Raw genomic sequence first — 25,153 nt, 5'->3', positions numbered from 1 at the left:
GCCTCACACGCGTCCACACATGCATCACTGCGGCACCTCGGACACACCTGACCCTCACCTGACTACATGACAACAACTGGACCCTCCCCTCTAAAAACACACACACACACACACACACACACACACACACACACACACACACACACACACAAGAGGTGTGTGCACTCATCAGCTCTACCTGGCTTTGCATCCACATACATGAGGAGCACACACACACACACACACACCTTTACTTTTACTCCACCACCCTCCTCTCCATCACCTTCCAAGCGTCACAGTCATGGCAGCACCACACAGGAAAAAGAGTGAGTTACCGTTTCTACTTAATGACGGCGCATCCTCCCGCTCCACACGCCTCCCTCTTCCTCCTCCCCCCTCTCCATTTTTTCTCCACTGCGGCTTCTCCGTGTGTGTGTGTGTTGGTGTGTGTGTCTTTCCCTTGCCCCGAGAATCCGCCAGAGTCCCCCCTCGCCGGTGCCCGTAGTAGCGCCTAAGAGGCAGTTAGCACGTCTTCCTACCCCTCCTCCTCCTCCTCCTCACCCTCCTCTTCCTCCTCTCTCTCTCTCTCTCTGTCCTCTTGTGTTTGTCACTCTATCTCGCCCCCCTCCATCCCGGACAGAGACGATAAAACGACCCCTCCCTCCTTGTCGCTCCTTCTCTCTCCCGCTGCTGCCGCCTCTCACTCAGTACAGCGTGTGCCTCCTTCCAAAGCCCAGGCATTGCCAACCATATGATATCACTCAGTTGCCTTATATGGGGAAACGGTGGGTTGCCATGACGACAGCAGACTCCACCTGTTTCTCCATCTCTCTCTCCCTCTCCCTCGGTCCACCCTGTTTCATCAGTAGAAAGAAGGTGTGGTCTGGGTAAATAAACGCAGCACATGGAGGGGGGTGATGTGAGAAGATCAGTTTCAGCCTGTGTTAAATACAGAGCTGGAATCAGGACAGGTAATCAATCAGTCTGTGCATTAGCCGCCCGCCACAGAGCAAAGAGGAGGAAGGACTCCTCTGCTGTAAACAGGGATGACGCCACAGACTGTAGGAGACATTAATAGCACAGCTGCTCATTGCTCAACAGACAAAGTTCATGAGGTCGGGACTAGAATACATCTGAAAGTATTTGTGATATTTTCAGCAATTCTTTGCTTTAGGTGATAATACATAAATGTGCCTGGGCTAAGAGATAGGCTTGGGCATTTGGGAGGGGCACAGAGGACACGTTCTTATAGGTGAGGTGCTTTGGGCATACCCATCTGGCAAGAGAACCAGGAGCAGACACAGGACAGGCTGGAGAGATTGAGTTTGTTGCCCTGGGAATGCCTCAGTGTCCCAGGACAGCTAGAAGTGGTGGGTGGGGAGAGGGAGGCGTGGCTGTCTCTGCTTAAACTGCTGCCCACGCGATCAGATGGATGGATGTACATACGAATACTAAATAACCCGTTCCACACTAATATTATGATACAGTATGCAGACTGGTTCTTTTTGGAAGATATAAGACTGAAGGGGTATTCTCAACGCAACAATCAACTGAGGAGAAGGAAAATACGGAGCATTTGAAAACAATTCAAACATCTGAAAACAACCCAGCTTACTTGGTTTGGAAAATGGTCAGACGCTGACTCTGAAGTTACAGTAAACCACAGACTGTAGATAAAACAAGGGCATGCTTCTGAGCAATGTTCCCTCTAAGCTGCGCATGTGCACAATTGCGCACTGCTGGCACTGTCTCTGCGCACAGAAAATCTGTGTTGCGCACAAAAAAAAATCTAACCTGAATTGAAATTAAAATTAAAACTTTAACAATTCTGTTTTGCAGTGTTAGTCAGTGACTGGCTGCTCCCGTATGAGATTAGAACAATGCCACCTTACCCCATAGTCCAGCCAATAATGCGATTCACATTCGTATATACTAGGGGTCGGCAACCCTCGGCACGCGTGCCACAGTTGGTACGCGAAGGGTTACCTGATAGCACGACCATAGCTGGATTGGCCATCGGGCATATTGGGCATTTGCTCGGTGGCCCGGTGACTTTTTTTTCTTTGTAACGATATAAACAATTAAAGGTGGTGGATTGGCCAGATGCTGGTCGGAGTGTAAAAATAACTCAGTTGTTTGGTGGTGGCAGTGCTTCCTCAGATTCAGTAACATTGGCAAGTGGTGGAGGCCAGCAGGATGAGAGAAAGGGGAGGCAGGAGGAGAGACCCGAGGCAGCCGCTGGTCCGAGCGTCAGGTGAACTGAACTTCAGGTAAGAAGTTATGACTGCAGTCTATCTGGGTCAGATATGAACCAAGTTTAGGTTTATTTTCATTGTGCTGACTTTTTCGTACTGCGTACTAGCTAGCATGACAGAGTTTCTATACAGCTGGGTGGGTGCTATGTTACTGATAGTGAACTTTATTTTATTCATAAGGTTAGTTAGTAGAGTTGCCAACCATCCCGTAAAAAGACGGAATCATCTCGTATTCAGAGAAAATATTACGCGTTTCGTGTTGAGGTGAAAAGGAACAGTTTGTCCCGGACTTCAGCTACAATGGAAAAAGACACAAAGCTGGAGTTATTCTGTTGTTACGCTGCAGCTGCCTCTTCTCCTCTCATTCTCTCCTCCTCCCTCTCCTGTTGCTACTTCAATCATGAAACTGATTAATGATCAGCTGATCGGCTTTCCTCTCTTGTTTGTTTATCCCACTTTGCGCCAGAAAGAGGAAACGGTGGATGTGGCGCTAAACAACAGCAGCACGTTTAAGCTTAATCAACTGTTGTTAGAATTTATTTAATATTAATTTCTAGTATCAGCTGATGTTTGCTGGAGCCACAGCTGTAAAAGCTGCTGGTCATGATGTCGGTTTGGATATGTGGTGAGAGGGAAACATGAAGATGAAACCAGGAGATGTCCTTACTGAATCATCAGAGCTGAACAGGTGATGGAGAAACAGGTTTACCTTTTAGGTGACATAAATGAGTTGAAGGGGAGTTATGAACTGTTTCTGAGAGACAAATAACACCAGGATCCTTTTTTTTATGTAGCTGACAGCTGGTAACTGTGCAGGGGCGGATCTAGCAAAGTGCTGCCAGGGGGGCAGGTAGGGAAACAGGGAAAAGGGGGGCACAAGGAAATAGTTTTCTTTCTTATTCTCATTTAAAATGTCTCACTTTTATTAAATAATTATCTGAAGCTTACAACCAAAGTTTTTATCTGATGTAAAATGTATAGAAATCATACATATACCAACAAGACTGTACATCACTGTCACAACAGTGTCTGTTTTCATTCAAAGGCTTTATGGCTTTTCCTATAATACCTGGGGGGCCGGGCCGATTTTTTGTCCCAGTCCAGTCCTGACCAAACTGTTAGACACCATGAGGTGACTGCTGAGTGTTACAGGTGTTACAGCAGTGATACATCTGCTGCTGTCAGGCCTGCAGGTATCAGGCTGTTGTTGTCCTTCATCTCATAGTGGACAGAAATTATTTTTAGGAGTGGCACAAATAATTTGATGCAGAACAGCTGATTGTTCTGTAAATAGTTTGAAATGTTTATTTTAAAAAAAACGCCTTGGCTGCATTTTTAGGTAAACAGCTGCAAAAAACTTTGTTTGCATAACTCAGTTACTTTTTTGAAGAAGTAACTATATAATTAATTGCCCAACATTGGTCAATATATACTGTATTTTGCAGAGTTACAGACTCTCTCCCAGACCACAGACTCATAATACAAGTCAGAGCTTTATAAAAAAATAAAAAATAAAAAAAAAGAAAGTTGTGTTTTCAAAATTGGAGTTCAAGTTATTTTTACTTCCAATGGTGTTAACATGCTACACAGGTCATGAACAAGTTTTTTTTTACCTTTTCATTGTAAGTGGGCTAAAGCAGTTAATTAAAAAATAAATGTAAATGCTGTAATTTGATTATTTTAATAAACCATGTATCTTGGATGGATTGGATGCTGGCGTGACCACAGTGCACACGTCTGCTGTTGCTCACAGTGGTCCAAGGGACGCTCAGGGAGTTTGTGTGTTCGCTCAGACACGTGAAAAATTAGAGGGAACATTGCTTCTGAGTCTCAAAAGTCAAGCCCATCCAGAATTACCTTAATAACACATTCTTTCTCATGGCTAGCAGGGCGGTTATCGGTCCGGTTGCAAAAAGTGATCAGACTTTATAGAAGTCTATGGGAAAACTATGAATCTTTGACCTCAGGAAACACTTTTGTTTATGGGCTCAATCACTACTTTCATATCTTCTTGAATAAAACACTAAAGCAGGCGGCGCTTATTGTCCAACAACTTGTGAATATCAAGTTGTTAGCCATTTTTTTGTAATCAGATGAGGATGTTTTATGGTCAGATCCAGCTTTCATCACGCCGTTATATACCAAGTGCCTTCATCCAATGGGAACACTGGATGCAGAGCGATAACAGTCCAAGTTCAGAGACAAAGGAAGCCTATGTAAAGATGTTTGATGGTCAACAACCAGGTTGGTCTTTGCTGTTTTGTTACAACCGCCGGCGTGGCTCATTCACAAACTGGGTTATAGTGTTGGTAGGTGGGATCGTCATTCCCAAACCATCATTTATTAATAAGGAGGGATATTGTTGTGAAGGGATTTTTGTCTTTTCTTTCATTTCTCTCCTGAAGGTTTTTATAAAAACCACAATGTTTTTCCAATTCTAACCGAGTTTTAGTCTCTAAAGCACTAAAAAGAAGTGAAAGAAAAACTAAAATTGGCAAGTGAAAGAAATGCCAAACAACGTGGAAAGTAAATGTTCTGATGGGATGGGAACCTAACAGACAAACCTGCAACTGATGTCACCACCAGCCTGCAAAGCTCCAAATGCAGACTTTGGCCTATATAATAATCCTGTTTGGGGTAAAATGCACCCGTTTGCTGCAGAAAAATAATGTGTTAAAACTGACAGCACTATCTCAGTAATTCCAGAACTCGGTGCAGGAATGTCTTCTGTATAACTAGGACACACTAGAGCCTTTGACAAATCTGCACATTTTTTCCCCATAAGAATGAGGACAGCCTGACCTTAACTTGGGGGTTCAACAAGCACTTTGGATTCTGGCCCTCCTTTATATGTTGGAGCTTTCTTTAAACAACAGCCGGTCAGAGCGACTCGGCTTGCAGTGAGTTGGATGGCATGCTTGCACCCTACCTGGATTTGCCCTCATTTCTCCTGCACAGAAAACCAAAGTTAGGCCAAGTCCAGTTCTGTGACCCTGGAAAAGCCTCTCATGAAACCCAGAGACATTTTAGTCCCTCTGACTTTCTCTCAGGCAACAGATCCAGGTCAGCTCAGCTGACCATTCGTATGAGTCATTCAGGCTTCTTCCTTCACTAATAAGGTACAGCATCACACTGGTTGGCACCAGGATTGAGTACAGAAGGATCTTTTTAAAGTTTACATGACGATGTGTCCTGACAAAGGACTAAATTTATTGGATCTATTGCTTTTATAACTTAGAGAAACCTTGGGTGCTAATAAAGATAAATGCAAAAAAAGTCAAGATGGAAGTGAAATAAACTGTAGTTCCTCTAATGGCCAGCAGAGGTTTTCTGGAAAACCAAAATAAACCCCAAGTTAAAATTTTCAACTTTACATCCCTAAAAGTATGTTTGGTCTCTATAGATAGTGTACATGTTCCAGCCACCAGAGGTAAAAATCAGAAAACTGATAAATGAATCTATTCATGACACAAATGACACAAATGACCCTACAGACTATGAAAAATGGACATAGCAACGTGACATGACACACTGTAAAGTTGTACATTTTAACATTTTAAGTCTGTCGGGATTGACTCGTTTTTGAAACCAGACTCAAGTGGCCATTAGAGGAACGGCGGTTTTTCTTTATTTTTGTAGCCCCGGCAGGTGCTGTTTGCTCCAGCCCCGCATTTTAGATATGACATCATCTCCTTCTGAGAAAGACTGAAAATAAGCCCCTATGGCTGAATGTTATTCCCTAAAGCCGAACAGAGAAGAGCTGCAGCAGACCATCTGTCACAGGTATCAAATGAGAGCATGCGTTGATGGATGGCAGAGTGAAGCTGAGAATATGAAGCAAAGAAAAAAAAAGACAGAGCAAAGGGAGGGAGGAGATTTGATGAAGGGAGGTGTCTCACATTTTGACATTCGCTCGCTGTCTCACTTCAATTCTTTTCTCCATATTCTATTGCTGACGTTTTTCAGGTAATAACCGCTGAGAAGGTGGCCATTTCTGGCCCAGCGAGCAGGTCGTAAACATGCCTCCACTGCATCCGTGTGTCTAAAGCCCCAGAGGCGTCTCGCCACATAATGCTCTTGTTTGGGTTTGCAGGCCCGCTGATGTGCTGCTATTATCTCTCAGGAAGAAAATGTTCACATGTAGAAGCCGACAGCCCTCGGAGAGCACTCTTACCTCCCCCGAGGATGCACCCCCCTCTAGATTTGTATAAAACTGTGGATGTGGCTCTGTGTCATAATCCATACACGATATGAGCTTTTATTGATCAAATTAGGACTTCATAAGGAAACAAGTCCTTACTGGGAGGTTCTAAAACCACTGAATCAGTCCTAGTTCAATCCTAGAAATCTGTTGACCAATTAAAATGTTGCACAGGACCAGAAAACCATCAATAACTTTAACAGATGGTGTATTTTTGTTCCCTATGACCACCAATTATTTTGCTTTTTGTACTGAATTCATTTACTTTTTCTGATCTGTTCGCGTAGGAGCTGGCTACATGGATGAAAGTCACTGTCAAACTAATTTTATTCCAATGTCTTATATATTTCCTTTCATATGATATGGATATGTATGGATATATTTATGATTTGAATTGTGACATGCTGCCCTGTCAGCGATACCGAACACATTTGCTGGGAGCAGAGGCAGAGGATATCATCCTCTTTTCTTTTTGCAGACGATCCTTGCCTCCTGACTTCATCAAACGTGACCTCTAGCTTGCGCTGGGGCGATTTGGAGCAGCCAAGTGTGAAGCACATGGAAAGAGAATTAGCCCCTCTGAGTCTGAGCTGTGATTCTCCACTAGAAAGGGCTGGATTGCCCTCTCCTGCCTGGAGTATCTCTGGTTTACAAGTGAGAAGTGAGTGGAGCGGGACACTGACAGATGTATTTGCACAGCTTCTGCAGTGGTGTGGATGCTGTATCAGTCTGCTGTGGTAATGAGAGGAAGTTGTGAAACACAAACAGCCATGTTCCTGCCCTCGTCTATGGCCACAAGCTGTGCGTGCCAAAAGAGTAGGATCGTGGCAGAAATGAGCTTCCTCCAAAGGCTGTCTGGGCTCTCCCTTAGAGACAGGGTGAGCAGCTCCTTCAGGAGAGGCTCGGAGTAGAGCTGCTACACAAAATCGAAAGGAGCCGGAGGAGGTGGGTTTGAGCATACTAGGTGAAGTATACGGTGTCGATTTAATTAGTCCCCCACCAAGGCAGCAGAGCAAACCTTAACTGACCCTTTGTATAGTTTTATACAGGAGAAGGTAAAAATAAATATCGAATTTCTGTCTTCTGAATTTAAACACACGATCTCTGAGTAAAAACGATTGGTAGATTGGATGGTCGGAGTTAAAAAAAATGGAGTCATGTTTAAGTTGTTGAATTGAGTTGGATTGATAAATGACTTTTATTAAAGTGACAGGGCAGTAAAATCTGGTTTCAGGTGGTTTTTGTTGATTTCAGAATTCTAGTTTTTATTCTTATAATGTGGTTTTTTTTCACGCCTGGTTTATTTTCATTTTAGTTAACTCCAATAACCTCAGCTGTTGTCATCAGTGACAAGACAGAAGCTCACAGTGAAAGCAAAGTGTCTACTGTGACTTAAAAAACCTGCCATTTGAGTTCCCTTCATCATTTTGCGTATGCACGCTGCCTTCTGTAGGTATTCTCGCAGGACTGTTCGCTCGATTTCCTGACAAACTATAAAAGAAACCACATAAACTGCAGCCGACTGATTAGAAACTTCTTTCCGCCTGCTAAGATAAACAGTATGAGTCACGATGAAGGTGGTGTATCCTGCACCAATCGTCCTCAGGAGGATTGATGGAAACAGGAAAATAATCCCACCTTCTATTTTTATGGAAATTGGGAGTGAATGCGAGAGATTTAGCTCATTATAAGTAGAATTAACAAGGATTAAAGTGCCAAGACCACCACTGCTGCAGTTATAATTACTCATGTCACAAAGAGAAGTATTCGTCTGCTCATTGTTTCTTTTTGGTTTGTTCACGTCAGAGCAGAAAGTGTGAAAGTACCTGTCGGCCCGCAGCAGGGGAGCCCTGTGACATGCTGCTGGGGCTGTTGGAGAACTTGTTTTTCTGGAGGTCCATGATGGCGTCTCGCTGACGCTCTATGTCAGCCTTGTGGATGCTGTTCAGGGCCTCCAGGCTCTTGGCGGCCACAGAGTTGTGCCGGCGGTCCAGCGAGGACGACGTGAAGCCCCCGTTGCTGTTGTCGGGGAACCGTCGGGCCCCGCGGCCACCAGTGGCAGCCAGGGTGTGGTAATCCCGGGGGAACTCGGCATCGCCGGCAGAGATCATGGGACCCTTTCTCTTCTCTCGACCTGCAGCCAGAAGATGGAAGGGAGGGGAATTTAAAGAGTGAATGGTGAGACAGTGAAAAATGTCTTTGGTAACAAGATCATGTCTTACGATGAAATCTGAAAACAGTGGCATGATTTTCAGGCTCATGTGCACCAGTACACACGATACCACAGGAAAAGCAGCTGCACGAGAGAGAAACTCACTTGAAATTGGAGTCATTCCATCTCAGTTCATCAACATTTTAAAACATTTCCCACCTGACCATCACAGATTTACCTAAAAAATCATTAGTTCTTGATTAGTTGATAATTAAAGCTAATGGGATTTTAACATTTTGGGGGGAATGACAACAGGAGCCTGAATCTTTGTTTTATTCTGGCCATCTTTCCCAACCAAGTCTGTGATGGTCAGGTGGGAGCCATCGGATGAACTGGCACGGATTCATCCCTTTACACCCGAACAGATATTTGAACTCGGAGGTTAATAGCTGCTTAAAAACAATGCAAAAGATTTAGCAACAAAATAGCAGTCAATATGCATTATGTCCGCTGTGTCATGTGTTGCACGCAACCACCTGTATGTTATCATTCATAAGGTTATTCTTGTCTCGCTTACTGAATTGCATTCATCAAAAATGTGTGGGAAGTTATTGTTTTAGGTCTTAAGATTCTTTCCATCTGTCCCAAACAGCAGATCAGTAAGAACTCCACAAATTTAAGGCCATTTCTGTGTTTAATTGTTATTGCTCATGATTCTTGGAAAGTACACTCTTATGAAAGAGATTTTTGATTTTAATGTAATAAAAATTAAATGTAATAAATGTAATTTGTTATTCCACCATTCGAGCTTTCATTCCATGAGCATTATAAGACTCCAGTAGCATGTACTGTACATGCTGTTTATAGTCAGCTGGTAAAAGAATGGACAGGCAGATGTGCTTTAATCTGCTCATTGGGCTGTGAGTGAATGAGGTGGTTATCTCTGATATCACTGATCCAACTGTCTAAACATGCTGTAGTTAATAGTTTGGACCTTGAGGCTTGTCAGCAGTGAGTGTTAATGTGAGGGCCAACGATGATACTGCAGTAACAGCCATAAAAACTCACTTTGTCCTTCAGCAACCTGCACAGTACACAACAAAACACTCTGTTCTCTCCCCCTATACACACACACACACACACACACACACACACACACACACACACACACACACACTGCTGTCGTTCTGTTACACAAACACACCTCAGGCAAAATACCCCGTGTGAAAACAGTGGGAACATCTGTCTATTCCAACAACTGCAACTATCCCAGGAACCCAGAGGAGAAAGAAAAAACTGTCGAACAGCAAAATCTCTCGCTATCACATGACAGCAGCGCTGCCTCACACACGTGTCAAAGTCTGTCAAGGAAACAGTGACATGAATGGGAATGAAGTCTCCGTGCATGGGGAACAGTTTAGTGCCCCCTTGTGACCGCTGACGCATAAAGCACGGCTGGCCTCGTGGAGGTGATCCGTTACAGTCGGCGCGCTGTTTGCATGAGTGAACAGGCTTAGTTTCATTATTTATGCACAAGTTATAAGGAGACACAGAAAGGAAAATAATGTGCAGGGAGAGGATAAAGAACAGGATACACCTGACTTACTAATGTGCTCATTGAGTTTATGACCCGGACCACATGTTTTGAAATGTTTGGTAAGAGGATGAAGCAGAAATATTTCACTCTCCTGCACAGTATATAAATAAAAAGGTTCATTTGTGGAAATTGTTTCTAATTTCAACCTTTACTGCAAACCCTGTCAGAGTATTTCATTTTTAGCTTTTGGCTTTGAGGTCTTGGCCTTTTTTTGTGCCAAAGAAAATCATCAATCACATGAAAGAGGATTGAGGGAATATATCTGCTCTGCCACCTTAACAGAGAGCACAGCACTGACAGTCAGGTTTCAGTTATAAAAGTGAAGTTAATCAATAAAAGAATCCACTTGTTGGCAAAATTCTTCAACTGAAAGGCTTCGCTTAGATAGCTGCTGTTCTTCGAGGGCCTTACTGCATAACAAAGAGCAGCTGATGATGAAGGGTTGAGGTGGGAGGTTCATCCCCAGGATGGATCCATTGCAGGTTTGTGATGATTTACATTAAAAGAAATAAGTAAAGGAAGCTCTGGGGAATAAATTTGACTTAGTCATGGTCAGAAATAGAGAGATCATCAGTGAAACTTCAGAAATGTCAAAATTCTGCAGTAAAATAGCTGCTCGATGGTTATTTTGACAATTCAAGAAAATTCAAGCTGCTGATGGGATTTTTCTAATGAATGGCATCAGGGTAAACTCTCAGATTTTGGTGCTTGTTTCCACTTTTAAGGGATAGCAGCTCTGTGCTGTGCATGATGAAAGTGTTTAAACCCTCTAAAGAGAGAGAGAGAGGAAGAAAGTAAACAGCAGCAGCACTGCAGGAGGATCTGATAAAACACAGCAAGGACGCTGACCCCGTGGTATTTGAATCAAATACAGAGCTTCAATCTGATCAGAGGTTATCTGTTGAGTTTTCAGCCACATCCCCTGACTTTATTCTGCAGCTAATGGGAGTGATGCATCGAGACACACAGGCACATAATGTACCGGCGGTGGACTACAAACAAACTGTAAATTACAGGCCCTGTAGTGTAGCGTTCGACGGCCGGAGCCTCTGTGCATTATTGATCTGTCCCGTCGGGTCCTCTTATTGACCTGCCGAGCAGCACAGATGCACTAAAGCAAGACTTTTGACTTTATAAACTCAAAGTTAAGAAACTGTCATACAGCTTGAAGCTACAGATGCCCTTGCATGTATAATTTATGCTTATTTTATTAGAAATCCATCTAAAGCTGCATAATGATAGTGCCATGCTGAGTAAACACCACTCAGAAAGTTCCCATGGTGTTCAAAGTTCCACGGTTCTGGAAATGGTCGGGGTCGGGGTGTGCATCACCATGACTCGTCTGCATTCGCGCCTGTGAATCCGAAATGTTGCCAGTCTGTGGATTCAGCCTGGCAACAGAAATATTTGTAGCTGTACTGTCTGAAAGAAAAGCGTCCGAGGTGGTCACAGATGTAATTCTTCAGCAACATACCGGTGTGTATCCATGGCAGGAAAGAAAAGAAGGTTATAAAACAGAGGCAGTGGGGGTGGGGGGGATCAGGAGAGACGGAGGGAATGTCGAGACAGGGGCTTGTCACTTTAAATTATGTGAAGCCTTCTGCAAACACAATATGCAGTAAAGGGGGAGGTGGTGGGAGTTTGTATGTGGGGCAAAGAGACGCTGTATCTTACCAGGCTGAGCACTGCTGGTCATCTGCTGCAATACCTGCTGGGATTTACTGTACAGTAACTGTGTTACAGTGATGGTGCAACAACATCTGTCCCACATTTCAGCGTGACTTATTCGGTCCAGCCGTTTGGTGAAAATGTGAACTCGACATGCAAATAAATACACACAATCACAACTGGGAGCTGCCCAGTAAAACCAGTGTTCAGCTGGGGGCAGTGGGCAATAACAGCCGACCCTTTTTCCAGTCATAAGATTCTCTTTTGTCCCAGTTTTGTTCAGTTGTCTTTACTTATAAAATTTGATTTGTTTCCTAAATGAAGAAAAAAGATGTGAAACGATCTGATTGTGTGATTGTCGAGATTAGATTTGTTCCTCTGGAAAGAGTTTCAGTTTGATGACAATTGTGTTACAGAAGCAATCAACTCCAAACTAAGCTTTAATTATTTTTTTTAATTCCTCCAAACTTCAGTCTTTACAGATCAGGCCTGCTATAATATCAGATTTATTTTTTAATCGGAGAACAAAAGCGCAGTGACTCAATCACAAAATGTAGACACACTTGGTAGTCGGTGCTCAGAGTACAACAGTAAAGCTTAACAGCTAAAATTAGTTCAGACCAAGCAGCAACCTCCAGGGCTGAAAGTGAAGCTAGTGCTGCCAAATGTGCAGTTCCTCCAACGGCCATTGGAGGCTCCAAAAATGAGTCTCATGCTAACGTGTCCAAACTTACAGCAGAACAAACGTGTTTAGAGCCTGCTGCAAGATACACATTTCACCTCTGTGGAAGGTTCATTCCTTTATGAAAATGATACAGACCCCAAAGTACATTATCCAAACTGTATTTAGAGATCTGGCCCGTTTAGCAGGTGTCCACATGCAGGTAGTTGTAACCCATCGCTGTCTGCTAGGCCTCATCCACTACTCTGAGTCACTGAACTGCACCTCTCGACTCTCTGCGTGTGTTTATTAATTCATTACTCAGCACTGGCAAGCAGATATGTGTGTCCAAGTCCAAGAGTAAGTCTATAAAGCCAAAGAAATCCAACAGAAGTTACACAAGGAAACAGAGAAAGAACACAAACAGTTGCTGTAACAAAAGACAAAGGGAAGACAACACCATTTATACTCCCACACTGAGGGCTAATCAAAAGAATTAGACACAGCTGGGAGGAAATGAGACACAGGTGCACAATCAATAAAACCACAGGGAGGAAGTAAAACTGGATACAAGACACAGACGGCAACTAACTATCAAAGTAAAACAGGAAGAAGGTAACAGTAACTCGGGAAACTCAGACGCAAAAACAAACTTGATACAGGAAAAGACACAAAAAGAAAACAGTGGGAAGGACTGAGGAAAATATTAAACTCTATTAACTGGAATTAAGAACTCTTAATGGCAAAATCACTGGACATCCCACATCTCATAAATGCAGTTTCTGCACTCTGGTTAGTGCTAAATTATCTCAGATTAGGGATGTGAGAGAGAAATGATTTGGATAACTGATGCAGTACTTATCAGATGTTGGGACACCACCTTCAACTAGCCCTCAACAGATGGCTTCTCCCCCTCCTCTCTGTCTTTGGCAGGAGATGCAAAGCTGTTGGGTGGAAGACAGTTGCAGAAACCTGATATTCCCACACCTCTACTCATTCCAGTGTAAGGTCCTGCTGGGAAAACATGGTTATCTGAATGTTACTACCACACACCTGAACATTGCGGCTAGAGATGGGTATCGAAAACCGGTTCTTGTTGAGAACCGGTTCCCACTGTTTCAATTCCTTGGAATCGTTTGCCACTTTTATAAACGATTCCCTTATCGATTCCAGTCGCCCCGAATGACGTCATCACGTTGAGTAGCGTCTTTTACCCAGTAGGAAACACGGCGCCTGAGCGGCACAAACGCTCAAAAGTTTGGTTACACTTTATGAGAAAGGATGACAACAGGGCAACGTGCAATACTTGCAAAGTAGAGATTTCATCAAAGGGAGGAAACACTACGAATATGCAAAAGCATTTGCTCAAAAAACACGCGATTGCTTTCAACGAATGTCGTGTTTTTGATCCGCTCCGGACTAGCGAAGCTCAACCCAGCAGCAGCGGTAGCGTTTCCACGTCCTCTCCCGTTAATACTGCAGGTAACTAATCAATTAGCATTGCACATTATGTTAGCGCGATTTACCTTATTACAAAACCTGCTATTACTGTGCGTTGCATTTAGATAACCATGATGAGAGAGACAGAGTCTGGCTGGCTCAGATGCTGGCAGTTCTCGCTGCAGTCTACCGGTAGCGTCTCCTTTCAGGCCAGGATAGACGAATGTCACCCAGCAGTGTCTAAGTTTGTGGTCAAAGGCTTGCACCCATTTGCCACAGCAGATGCCCCCGATTTCACTTTGGTAAGTGAATGTGTTTAATTGTAGGCAGGGACATTACTGGATATTCTTGTGTAATTGCTACAGAATAATTTATGTTAAACTTTGTTATTGCTACAGGAGAATATTTATTTTATTATTTTACATATACATTTTTTTCCTGGGGACCCTGTGACACCCCATTGAAGAGCCGTAGGCTGTGAATCTCTTAAGATCTCACTGTTGGGTTTGTAAGGCCATGTTACTCCTAAATTTCTATCTTGTTCAAAGAGAAGATATAAAACACAGTTCTAAGCTAATCGACTTTAGTGTTCTCCTTTTTAAAAAAAAAAGAATCGATAAGGAATCGAATCGTTAAAATCTTATCAATACCCATCCCTAATTGCGGCTGCCAAACATCACCCCATGGTAACAGCCCTCCCTGATGGCAGGAAGTGCCTTCAGGAGCGCCTCCAGAACAGGTCAAGGAGGCCAAAATTCTCCAAATTCACAGCCAGTTGTGGAAAATGTTTCCTTTTGTGTTTCTCTGAAGAAAATGCAATGGTTTTAATGCTATCATCTACATACATGAATGAGCCATTTCATTAGGTACACCTGTTCAACTGCTCGCTAATGCAAGTATGTCATGAGCCAATCACATGGCAGGAATTTGATGCATTTAGTTAGATGCATGAGTTCATTTTATTGAAATGGCCTCCACAGTCCCCAGACCTCAGTCGAACAGAGCACCGTTGGCATGCAGAGGAATGAGAGTTTCACTTCACAGGTGTACAGCTGATTAATCTGCAACAACTGTGCAATGTTTTCATGTGAACATGGAATTTCTCCAGCACCTTGTTGAATCTGTGCCACAGAGAACAAAGGCAGCTCCAGAGACACCAGGGGGTCTCAAGATGTACCTAAAAAGTGTTGGGTGAGTCTATATTTCAGAGGCATTTCCAAAGTTTCCATTTGGGTGATGCGGTGGGGACTGAGTCAGGGGATCCCACAGGAAAGCAGATAATTTGATTAGAAATAAATAAAACAGAGGATAAACCTGACATTGAAAGAGAGGCCCTCTTTGGACATGCACCTGCATATATTAACTGAATTTATTCACCGGTGATATACTAATTGAGCACCGTGTCTTGTTTTATCTGTAATGAGTGCTGGATTACATAATTCTTACATAACTGAATGAACTGACGGCCCCTCTGGGCTCCTTCGACTGGTTTTGAAGCCCTGGCAAAACTTTGCCACCTCCTACCGATGACAGATTTTAATGGCTGACCTTTGCTCATCAGATCTCCTTTTAAAAAAGCATCTCTGAACATGCTGACATTTTCCGTTTGAGCCTCAGTTTTACTGCATACTGATTTCAGGTGAATTTATTCCAGTCCTCCCTCTAGTATCTCATTTGTTTAGTAAATTCAAGTAGGCAAATGTTCACATAAAACCCAGAGCAGCTCGTGTTACTTAAATCATGGCATTACTCATCCGTGTGTAAAGCAGCTACAGCCCTGCATGGTGTTTTTTCTCCTTAACTCCACCATGCTATTATTGCTCCTGGTGATGGTTAATGGGCTGCCACCTCCTCCCAGCTTGCTACTGGCACCACCTTTGTTATTACGGCTCTTCAGCTGTTATCGGTGCTGCCAGTCCATCTGATGAATTGCCCTTGAATTGTTTTATTTTACTCACATTGCTGAATCTTTAAAGTTGACACTGATGTCACTGTCATATTTCTGCCTTGCTTGCATGGATGCAAACCCGTGTACAAGCCCACTGAGGATAATTCCAAGGAATTACCTCCATTTATCAAAACCAAGCCTAAACTTGGACTCGAATATTCTGGCCTTCCATATCAAGATCATAAATCCCTCTGTCCCCTTAAACTATTAAATTGTCTGTTTCATTCTCTACTGGATGCTAATAATGCAAACTCACAGAACAAGATGTTTGTTCCTCCCACACATGCTTATACAAAGTTGCCATGCTGACCTCCCTGCATGATTCATTCTTCTGTGTTCATTAGAGTTGAGGGGAGACTAAAAAGCCAGAGAATGATTGTGATTGGGCCACTGATGCCATATTTCAGCTGTCGGGAACACATTCCAAAACCTGCTCAAGGCTGCGTCCAAACATTTCTCATTACTAGCCTCTAAGTGTGTAAAAGTGTGTGTCAGCAGCACAGCCTTGGCCACTGCTGGCCAAAGAGTCTGACAGAGGCCATTTGTTAGCTTTATGGTTTCATTGGGCGGAGGTCTAATCATTCATACTCGTCTGTGCTTCACTCAGATTTACTTCAGATTATTTTTGCTCCCTGAATGTTGGATTTAGAAACCGGAGTTTGTTACAGCAGTACAGGGTGATGACACTGCTGTGTGTAACAGCCCTCGCATTAACAATGAATCAGCAGTCGTAGTCTAGTAACGCAGTATACAGCTACAGGAGGAAGGTGGAGCAGAAGTTGGAGAGGAACAATATGAGGGAGGTCTGGAATGGTGTGAAAACCATCACAGGCCACAACACCAAGAAAAGCACAGTGGGGGGGGACTGTGGCGAAGGCAAACGAACTCAACAACTTCTTCAACAGGTTTGACCAGCCCACAACCCCCCCACCCTCACCCTCACCTTCACTACAGAGTCCTCTCCCCACTCTCCTGCCTCCCTCGCTTCCCCCCCTTCCTGACACCATGACACCCCCTCCTCCAATCCCTCTCTCAGCAGCAAGACATCTCCCCCCCTCCCCTCCTCCCAAACATCTCCCAGTGTCACAGTGGATCAGGTCAGGAGGCAACTGAGGAAGCTTCGCCCCAGAAAGGCAGCAGGCCCAGACAAGGTGTGTCCTAGGATGCTTAAGGCGTGTGCTGCTGAACTTGGGGAGCCGCTACAACGAGTCTTCAACCTCAGTCTGCGACTGGGGAGAGTGCCCGCCCTATGGAAGACATCCTGCATCGTCCCGGTCCCCAAAAAGAACCGGCCCAATGAGCTGAATGACTTCCGACCGGTGGCACTGACGTCACATCTTATGAAGACTCTAGAGCGGCTCTTCCTCAACCTCCTCCGACCACAGGTACAACATGCCCAGGACCCACTACAGTTTGCATACAAGGCGGGTGTCGGAGTGGAGGATGCCATCCTGTACCTCCTACACAGAGCCCACTCACACCTGGATGGGGGAAAAGGCACGGTCAGGATCCTGTTTCTTGACTTTTCCAGTGCCTTTAATACCATCCGGCCCTGTATGCTTCAGGAAAAACTGAACAGGATGGAGGTGGACCCCTGCCTGGTGGCTTGGATCTCCGACTACCTCACCGACAGACCACAGTACGTCAGGCTGAAGGACATCACGTCTGACACAGTGGTCAGCAGCACAGGAGCACCACAGGGAACTGTGCTGTCCCCTCTTCTCTTCACCCTGTACACCTCTGACTTCTGCTACAACTCTGAATTATGCCATATTCAGAAGTTTGCAGACGACACAGCCATCATGGGGTGTATCTGGGATGATCAGGAAGAGGAGTACAGAAGTCTGGTGAGGAACTTTGTCGCATGGAGTCACACAAACCACCTGCAACTCAACACCTCAAAGACTAAGGAACTGGTTGTGGACTTCGGGAGGTCCAGAGAAGGTCCACTGCCGGTTCAGATAGAGGGGGAGGAGGTGGAGGTGGTCAACAAGTACAAGTACCTCAGGCTGTGGGTGGACAATAAACTGGACTGGTCATGCAACACAGAGCACCTGTATAAAAAAGCCCAAAGCCGACTGTACTTCCTCAGGAGGCTGAGGTCTTTTAACATCTGCAGGAAGCTCCTGAGGATGTTTTACCAGTCGGTGGTTGCTGGAGTACTTTTCTATGCTGTGGTGTGCTGGGGGAGCAGCACAGCAAAGAGGGACTCATCCAGGCTGGAGAAACTGATCAGGAAGGCTAGCTCTGTGGTCGGCATGAAGCTGGACACTCTGGTGACAGTGGCAGAGAAAAGGACATTAAAGAAACTGATGGACATTATGGACAATGCTGGGCATCCTCTGCACACGGCCATAAACAATCAGAAGAGTCTGTTCAGTGACAGGTTGCTTCTCCCAAAGACAAGAACTAACAGACTTAAAAACTCCTTTGTCCCACACGCCATCAAACTGTTTAACTCCTCTCTGGAGGGGAGAGGGAGGGGAAACAGGAGGACAAAGGAGGGGGGAACAACTAAGCTGTAGTGCCTCTTCACCTCACTGTACAATACCTTGTGCAATACTTTTTGTAAATAGTCAACAGTGCAATAGACTCAATACTTGAAATGTGCAATTCACTTGTATTTTTATTTTTTATTCCTATTTATTCTATTTATCCCCTTTGTATATTTTATTTATATTTGTCTCTGTATTTATATATGTGTGTGTGTGTGTGTGTGTGTGTGTGTGTGTGTGTGTGTGTGTGTGTGTGTGTGTGTATATAACAATTCTGTAACTGTAACTTCAGTCGTTGCTGTGCTTTTTTTGGAAGTCGAATTTCCCAGAGGAACCCACCCGAGGGATTAATAAAGTTCTATCTTATCTTATCTTATACGGCGAATCTGCTGCAAGACTGCAAAGAAAAATTCACCTCCAACCATGCATCCATCCATCCATCCATTCATGTATCCATCCATGTATCCATCCATGCATCCATGTATCCAACCATGCATCCATGTATCCAACCATGCATCCATCATCCATGCATCCTTCCATGCATCCATCTATCAATCCAGCCATCCATCCATTCATGTATCCATCCATGTATCCAACCATGCATCCATCCATCCATCCATTCATGTATCCATCCATGTATCCAACCATGCATCCATCCATCCATCCATTCATGTATCCATCCATGTATCCAACCATGCATCCATGTATCCAACCATGCATCCATGGATCAATCCATCCATCCATCCATGTATCCAACCATGCATCCATGTATCAATCCATCCATCCATCCATGTATCCAACCATGCATCCATGTATCCAACCATGCATCCATCCATCCATGTATCCAACCATGCATCCATCCATGTATCCAACCATGCATCCATCCATTCTTCCATGCATCCATCTATAGATCCATCCATCCATCCATGCATGCATCCATCCATGCATCCACCCATCCATCCATGCATCCACCCATCCATCCATCCATCCATCCATCCATCAATCTCTGCTGCTATTGTGGAGGAAGTAGTCTAAGCAGAGATGCCCAGATCTCTCTCTCCTCTGGCTCTTCTAGGTGGGGCACTGAGGCATAACCATACCAGAGGCATCATCCCTCCAGCACGTCTCCAGGGTCTCGTCTCAGCTCGACATGCCCGAACATTACCTAAGAGGCATCCTAGCAAGATGCCCAAAGTAATTCAACCTCCACGTTTCAGTGCAGAGGTGTAGCAGCTTATCACCACCACTGACTTTCAGCTAAATCAAGAGGATAAGCAGCCAGGTGTTTGTCTGACAAATACTTCTCCTTTTTATTGGTGTGTAAGGTACTTCTTTTTAGAGTCAGAGAATGTTAAGAGTCACCTGCAGCAATGTAGGTTTGCCACTTGTAACAGAGGAGTACTTTATTAAATTAGCATCAAAGAATTTACCCCAAAACCACAGTATAGGTCGGGAACGTTCTTTTTTCCCATTTTAACGCTCCAAAACGAAATAATCTCTAAACCACATTACAGCATGTCAGGCCAAACATGACCCCCCACTGAAATATTCAGTACTCGGTTTGCTTTTTAATATCACTTAAATATTTCCATCATGAACAGTGAATAACAGTTTATTAAGACTTCCTTCGTTCTCTCCCACTTTAATCAATTCTCCCTCATTTCTCTGCCCTCCTCCCAGTGACTCACTCATTTATTCATTCATCATTTTTACATAATCTCAATCAGACTCCAAGTATGAGCTATTGGAAGGATGCCAGTGGCTGGAACCGAGTGCACTCTGTCTTTTTCTCTACTTCCCCATCACAAATTCACTACTCATCAGAGACCATTAATTACAGAGGAAGGCACTGTGGCAGGAATGAGTGCGAGGAAGAAGAAAAAAAGAACGAAACGGTGCTCCTCCATCCACAAATTATAATATCCAGTTCTCCGGGGCACTCGAAAATTAAAATAAAACCCAAACAAGATCAGAACGCAAACTCCAAGCAGGCTATAAATGGAACAAGCTCTGCCTTCGCTGAATACAAAATTTCTCCAAACTGTTGCCAGCAGCGAGGTGCTGCATTCAGGATCACAGGGAAGCAGCATGTGGCTGCGTGGAGCTTAAAAAGACGAGGTGATTGCCTCATACGTCTAACCTTAGAATCACCCGTATCAAGAACAGCCTGTGTCGTCCCTTTAGGTAAGATGTCCGCCTACATTTAACAGTGTTACTATTCTCAGATGTGCAATTACAGCAATTATTATCAGGAAAAGCAGTAGTACTCCTACTGTGGCAGAGCAGAGCATGTACCATGCAGCACAGGGACCCTGAGTTAACAATTTCAAGATCTACCAGTCCCTGGTACTTTCTCTGACCTTGAGTTCAGCTTCCAGTTCACTCCAGTTCACTCCTCAGAGTGTTTTATAATTTATTTACTAAAAAAAAAAAAAAAAAAGTTAGGCCGTGTCTCAAAATAGCAGTTAAAATTTTTCCTACTATTACAGCCACCCATATTACAGCCACACCACCACTGAGTCCAGCTTCATACAGCTGAGCTGCAAAACCCTTTGTCAGTTTGCAGACTAAATAGACCTGAAGGACACCTAACCCTGAACAGGACTGCTCTGTGAAGCCTCAGACAACATCAGCTTTGACTGATTCTCTGATGAGCACAGATAGAGAAGATAAGAGAGGCGAGACTGCAGGTTGAATATGGAGAAAACGCCAAAACACAAGAAATTGTTGCTTGTATGTCTAGAAAAAGGGATCAGCTAACGTGACTGGCTTTGCATCAGGATGATATTGCAAAAAATACAACAAGTGGACAGTGAGTGCAGTGATCTCGTTGATAACCTGCCTTTATAGTTAAATCTTTCCATTTACTATCATAGCTACATGTAGGTCTTCTGATTAATTGGCTGATAGTTTCAGATCTAATATAGCCTACACTGTCAACTGGCTTTTTATTACAGCTTTATCATTTGTACCACAGTAACTTTAACTTCTAGCTGATGTTGAAAATCTCTGTGAGCAATAGTTTTACATTTCTAGTCACTTTTTCTATGTTTTCTGAGAATAAATAAAATATTCACATTGTAACTTTCAGGTAAGAAGCTAGCATGTCAAACAAAGTTATGCACAGTCATTTGAGAGAGGAGTGGGATGAGCAATCTTGGGAGGGAATATCAAGCAGTATTTTTACTTTAAATATTCATTCCCAACACATCCCTACCCTCCCAGCTGCACATGTGGCAGAGTAGAGAGGTGAGGAGAACAGCAGTAACGCCACAGAATGGAAATCAGCTGACAGAATAGGGAGCAGAAATTTCATGGAAACGAAGTGACTACTGTGGAGGTGGGTTGCAAAGTGGCTTGGAGCCTAAAGCAGATTAAATAGCATAATTTAAGGGAGATTTGCGAGCAGGACGTGAAGAACAGTTTCAGCTGATCTGCCATAAGCTGAGCTGCTACCCCATCTAGCACCTGGATTTCTAGCAAACTAACATCAGTTTTCTAAATATTTTCCTAGTTTCCCCATCGGGTGTGGTGAACGCTTGTGAATAGGTGAGGTGAAGAAAGTAGCAGAACAGATTCTGACAAATATTTACATAACGCACAAATGTATTTCCTTAATATTTGTTGTGTGTAGTTATTTGCGTACTAGTTTATGCTCTGCTCATCTATGCGTGGGTCAGATGGTTGTTTTGTGTGTGATTTTCCGAATGCATGTATTGCCATAGGCAATCTGCAGAGTGCCCTCTGGTGGATAAACCATGCAATGTTAAATAAATACAAACCAGCGTTTGCAGTGCTTTAGTCTGCAGTTGCTGACAATAGCAGTGTTTTGGGCAGTAACGGGCAGAACACCCGCTTGCTCCAATTAAATGGGTTGCCAACCGCCACTAAAACAGAAGAAGACGAACACGAAATTGCATGCTGGGAGTGAAACAAGGCAGTGCATAATAACAAGACAAATATTTGAAAAGAAAAAGTAGTCAATCTGACCTGGATCTTGGAGGAAATTCCTACCCAGATGAAGGCCCTAGCAAGAGTAGTGGCCAAAAGCGGTATACTGGGGACAAACTGAGCCAATTCTGCTCCTGGTGCACGGGGAAAAAACGATCAATATGCTTTTTGCCACATTTTTGTCCAGTGGTGTGCCGTGTGATTTTTCTAATGTGAAATGGTGCTGTGGCTCGAAAAGGTTGGGAAACACTTAGTTTCCTGCCTGCCACTACAGGCAAGTGTGAGGTTTTGCGTTCACACTAAACATTTTTTCTGGGGTAAAGGTCATGTGGTATCCATGTTCTGCCATGGTTAGTTCTACTATTTGTACAGATCAGTTGCTCACATTGTGGTTTATTTACTTCCCTATAATATTAGAGACAGTGTGACACAATGAGTGCAGTGGGTTGCTGGGTTGATGGGACTGTTTTTTAGTGTTATTATTTAATTTCAAAGCTGGACATTTGAAGAAGTAAAGTTTGGAAGTGAATACAGTGAAAACACAACAGAAGCGCTAAAATGGATTCACCTGCACATCATCTTTATCTCTCATAAAACTACTAAAAATAAAAGTCATTCACACAAAGACGAGTCCTGCTTCATGTTTATGTTGGCTAAGAAGGAAATGTTACCAGTGTCGTCCTGAACAAGTAAACAAGCATCTACTCTTACTCATAATCTCCTTTGCTTTTTTCTCTCCCTAGAAATGACTTTGTCAAGTCAGTTTTAGAAGTCCGACACTTTCATGCATATAATATGAAGTTTTAACCCTTTGGAGAAATTTCTCTTGCATCAGCTCCTCTGGCATTTAAAGCAAGCAGCTTGGGAAAGATAATCAATTATATCTAATAAATATTTATTAATATAACTTGGCCTTTTTAAGACACTTTTAATCCCACACTAAGGCTATTTAATGCTTGATTCAAAGTCATACATTTTAAAGTGGAAGTACAGAGGGAACCCCTCTGAGACAATATAGCTTTAGATTTTTTAATATATGTTTTAGAGCTTCCCACAGTTTATGTCAATAATTCCTAATGATGATGATGACATTAAATTATGTAAGAGCCAGTAAGATTTTTGCTAAATGAAACTGAAATATTTGCCCCTTTTTAGGGTATTTTTTTTCCCAGCAGTAGCCGTGTAATGTGTTTACACTCAGACACCGTCGACTTACAGAATTGTAGTTTTATCTGTCGAGGCAGAGGTTGACATTTCCCACGGTGGATTTGAATTCAAACACACAGGGGATTTGCAGGACAATGATGCAGCTGTAACACATTATGTAATTGTGTAGCTGTAGAAATCAGCAGCTGCTGCTAAAAAAGCAAACCTGCAGTGTCTGTCCGCTTAGCCAATAAAAGCAGATTGCATTGATTCTTGGAGCTTTGTTGTTGCGTATTACCTTTAAATGATGACAGCACATCGATAGAGATGTTTTAAAAGGTTCAGAGTTGATAAACAGGTTTTTCTCCACAGCCCAGCACTGCCTGTGTGTGGATAGCAGTCTAGCAGTACATCCTTAAGATAAACACTGCTGCACTCTGGTAACTCCGTGTCCTCTCCTCTGCTGAGAAAGCAAGTTCATCTGTTTGGCCTTTTGTCTTCTGTCTCCTCTGTCCACCTCCCACGCCTCCTTTACCACTCCCATTTCTATTCACAACATCTCCTGCTTCAAAACGCCATGAAATACAAATTTCAAACGGGTGCACCAAAAATACTCAACTTGACCACGGTTGAAGAACCTGCATGCATCATACATGAGTAATAATGGTTGCTTCATTACTGGGAACTAGACCTGCAACCAGTTGCAGTCACTTACTCTCAGAGATGGGCGTAATCCGATTACTTTTTTCAAGTAGCGAGTAAAGTAAACCTTTTTCGTATTGTCAAATTTTAGATAAATACAAGTTTCTAAATTTTACTCATTTCAAATGATTTAAATCTTCCTGTCTAATATACAAAGTTATACATGGTCTGGCGCCTCCACCAATGAGTGATTTTATTAAACAAAAGTTTAGCAGTGTTGCCGGGTCTCGACTGACTCGATCCACTGTTAGAGGTGATTGTGAACTGGCACCTTTTCACAGATGCTCTGTCATATCAGGGAGTGAGCTTCTGGAACAGTTTTCCACTGTCAGTGAGGGAAGTACAAGTCTCCTCATCTTTGAGAGTCACTTAAAAGGGGCGGATGAGGGACACACAAACATGTGATCATGTTTAATAATCATGCTTTATATTGGACGTGAAAAAGAGTTAGTGTAATACAAAAAGGGAAACAACTATTAGTGTAATGGGTCAGTGCAACATCGGGACAGTCAGGGCATGTGCAATAAAATTGAAGTGTTTCTGTTGTTGTTATCTATACTGTCCTCTGTGTCCACTCTTCTTGTCATTGTTTGTTCTAGTATAATGTGGTCACTGTTTTTGTCCTTGTCACATGACCTGTAAATAGTGTCTCTGTATGTTTTTACTAACTTGTGTTTAACACCAACCTGCCAGAGGGTCTGCAGATGGAAATGAGCCCAAGGCTGTAATCTGGCATATTTACATTTGTTAAAATGCTCATTAATATGTATTGATCCTCTTTCTAAATGAAATAAATAAATAAATAAAATAAATAAATAAAGTAAGGGATTACTATTGCAAAAAAGTAATTAGATTACTGTTACTTTCCCATAAGCACGCTGTGTTACTGCATTATTAAACTGATTTTGTTTGTGAGAGTGTCTCATGGCAATGATGTAAGTGTGTGCGGCGTGTGCAG

At 43.3% G+C, this 25,153-nt stretch overlaps 1 protein-coding gene across 3 annotated transcripts in view; it reads right to left on the bottom strand.

Annotated features, from left to right (window-relative positions):
• The window catches only part of srcin1b (SRC kinase signaling inhibitor 1b), a 140,956-nt gene that overhangs the window by 75,679 nt on the left and 40,124 nt on the right, over positions 1–25,153 (bottom strand). For all 3 annotated transcript variants that reach the window (XM_085285386.1, XM_085285388.1, XM_085285387.1), the window contains exon 2: positions 8,262–8,569. In XM_085285386.1, coding sequence (XP_085141512.1) covers positions 8,262–8,569 — 308 coding nt within the window. The remainder of the gene's footprint in view (positions 1–8,261; positions 8,570–25,153) is intronic.

This window comes from Mchenga conophoros, linkage group LG8, assembly GCF_057382185.1.
Source record: "Mchenga conophoros isolate Kocher_MC1m ecotype Shallow Benthic linkage group LG8, M_conophoros_male_GT1.1, whole genome shotgun sequence".
Taxonomy (NCBI): domain Eukaryota; kingdom Metazoa; phylum Chordata; class Actinopteri; order Cichliformes; family Cichlidae; genus Mchenga; species Mchenga conophoros.
Note: the sequence above shows the minus strand (reverse complement) of the source record. Positions and strands in the feature narration are given on the sequence as shown.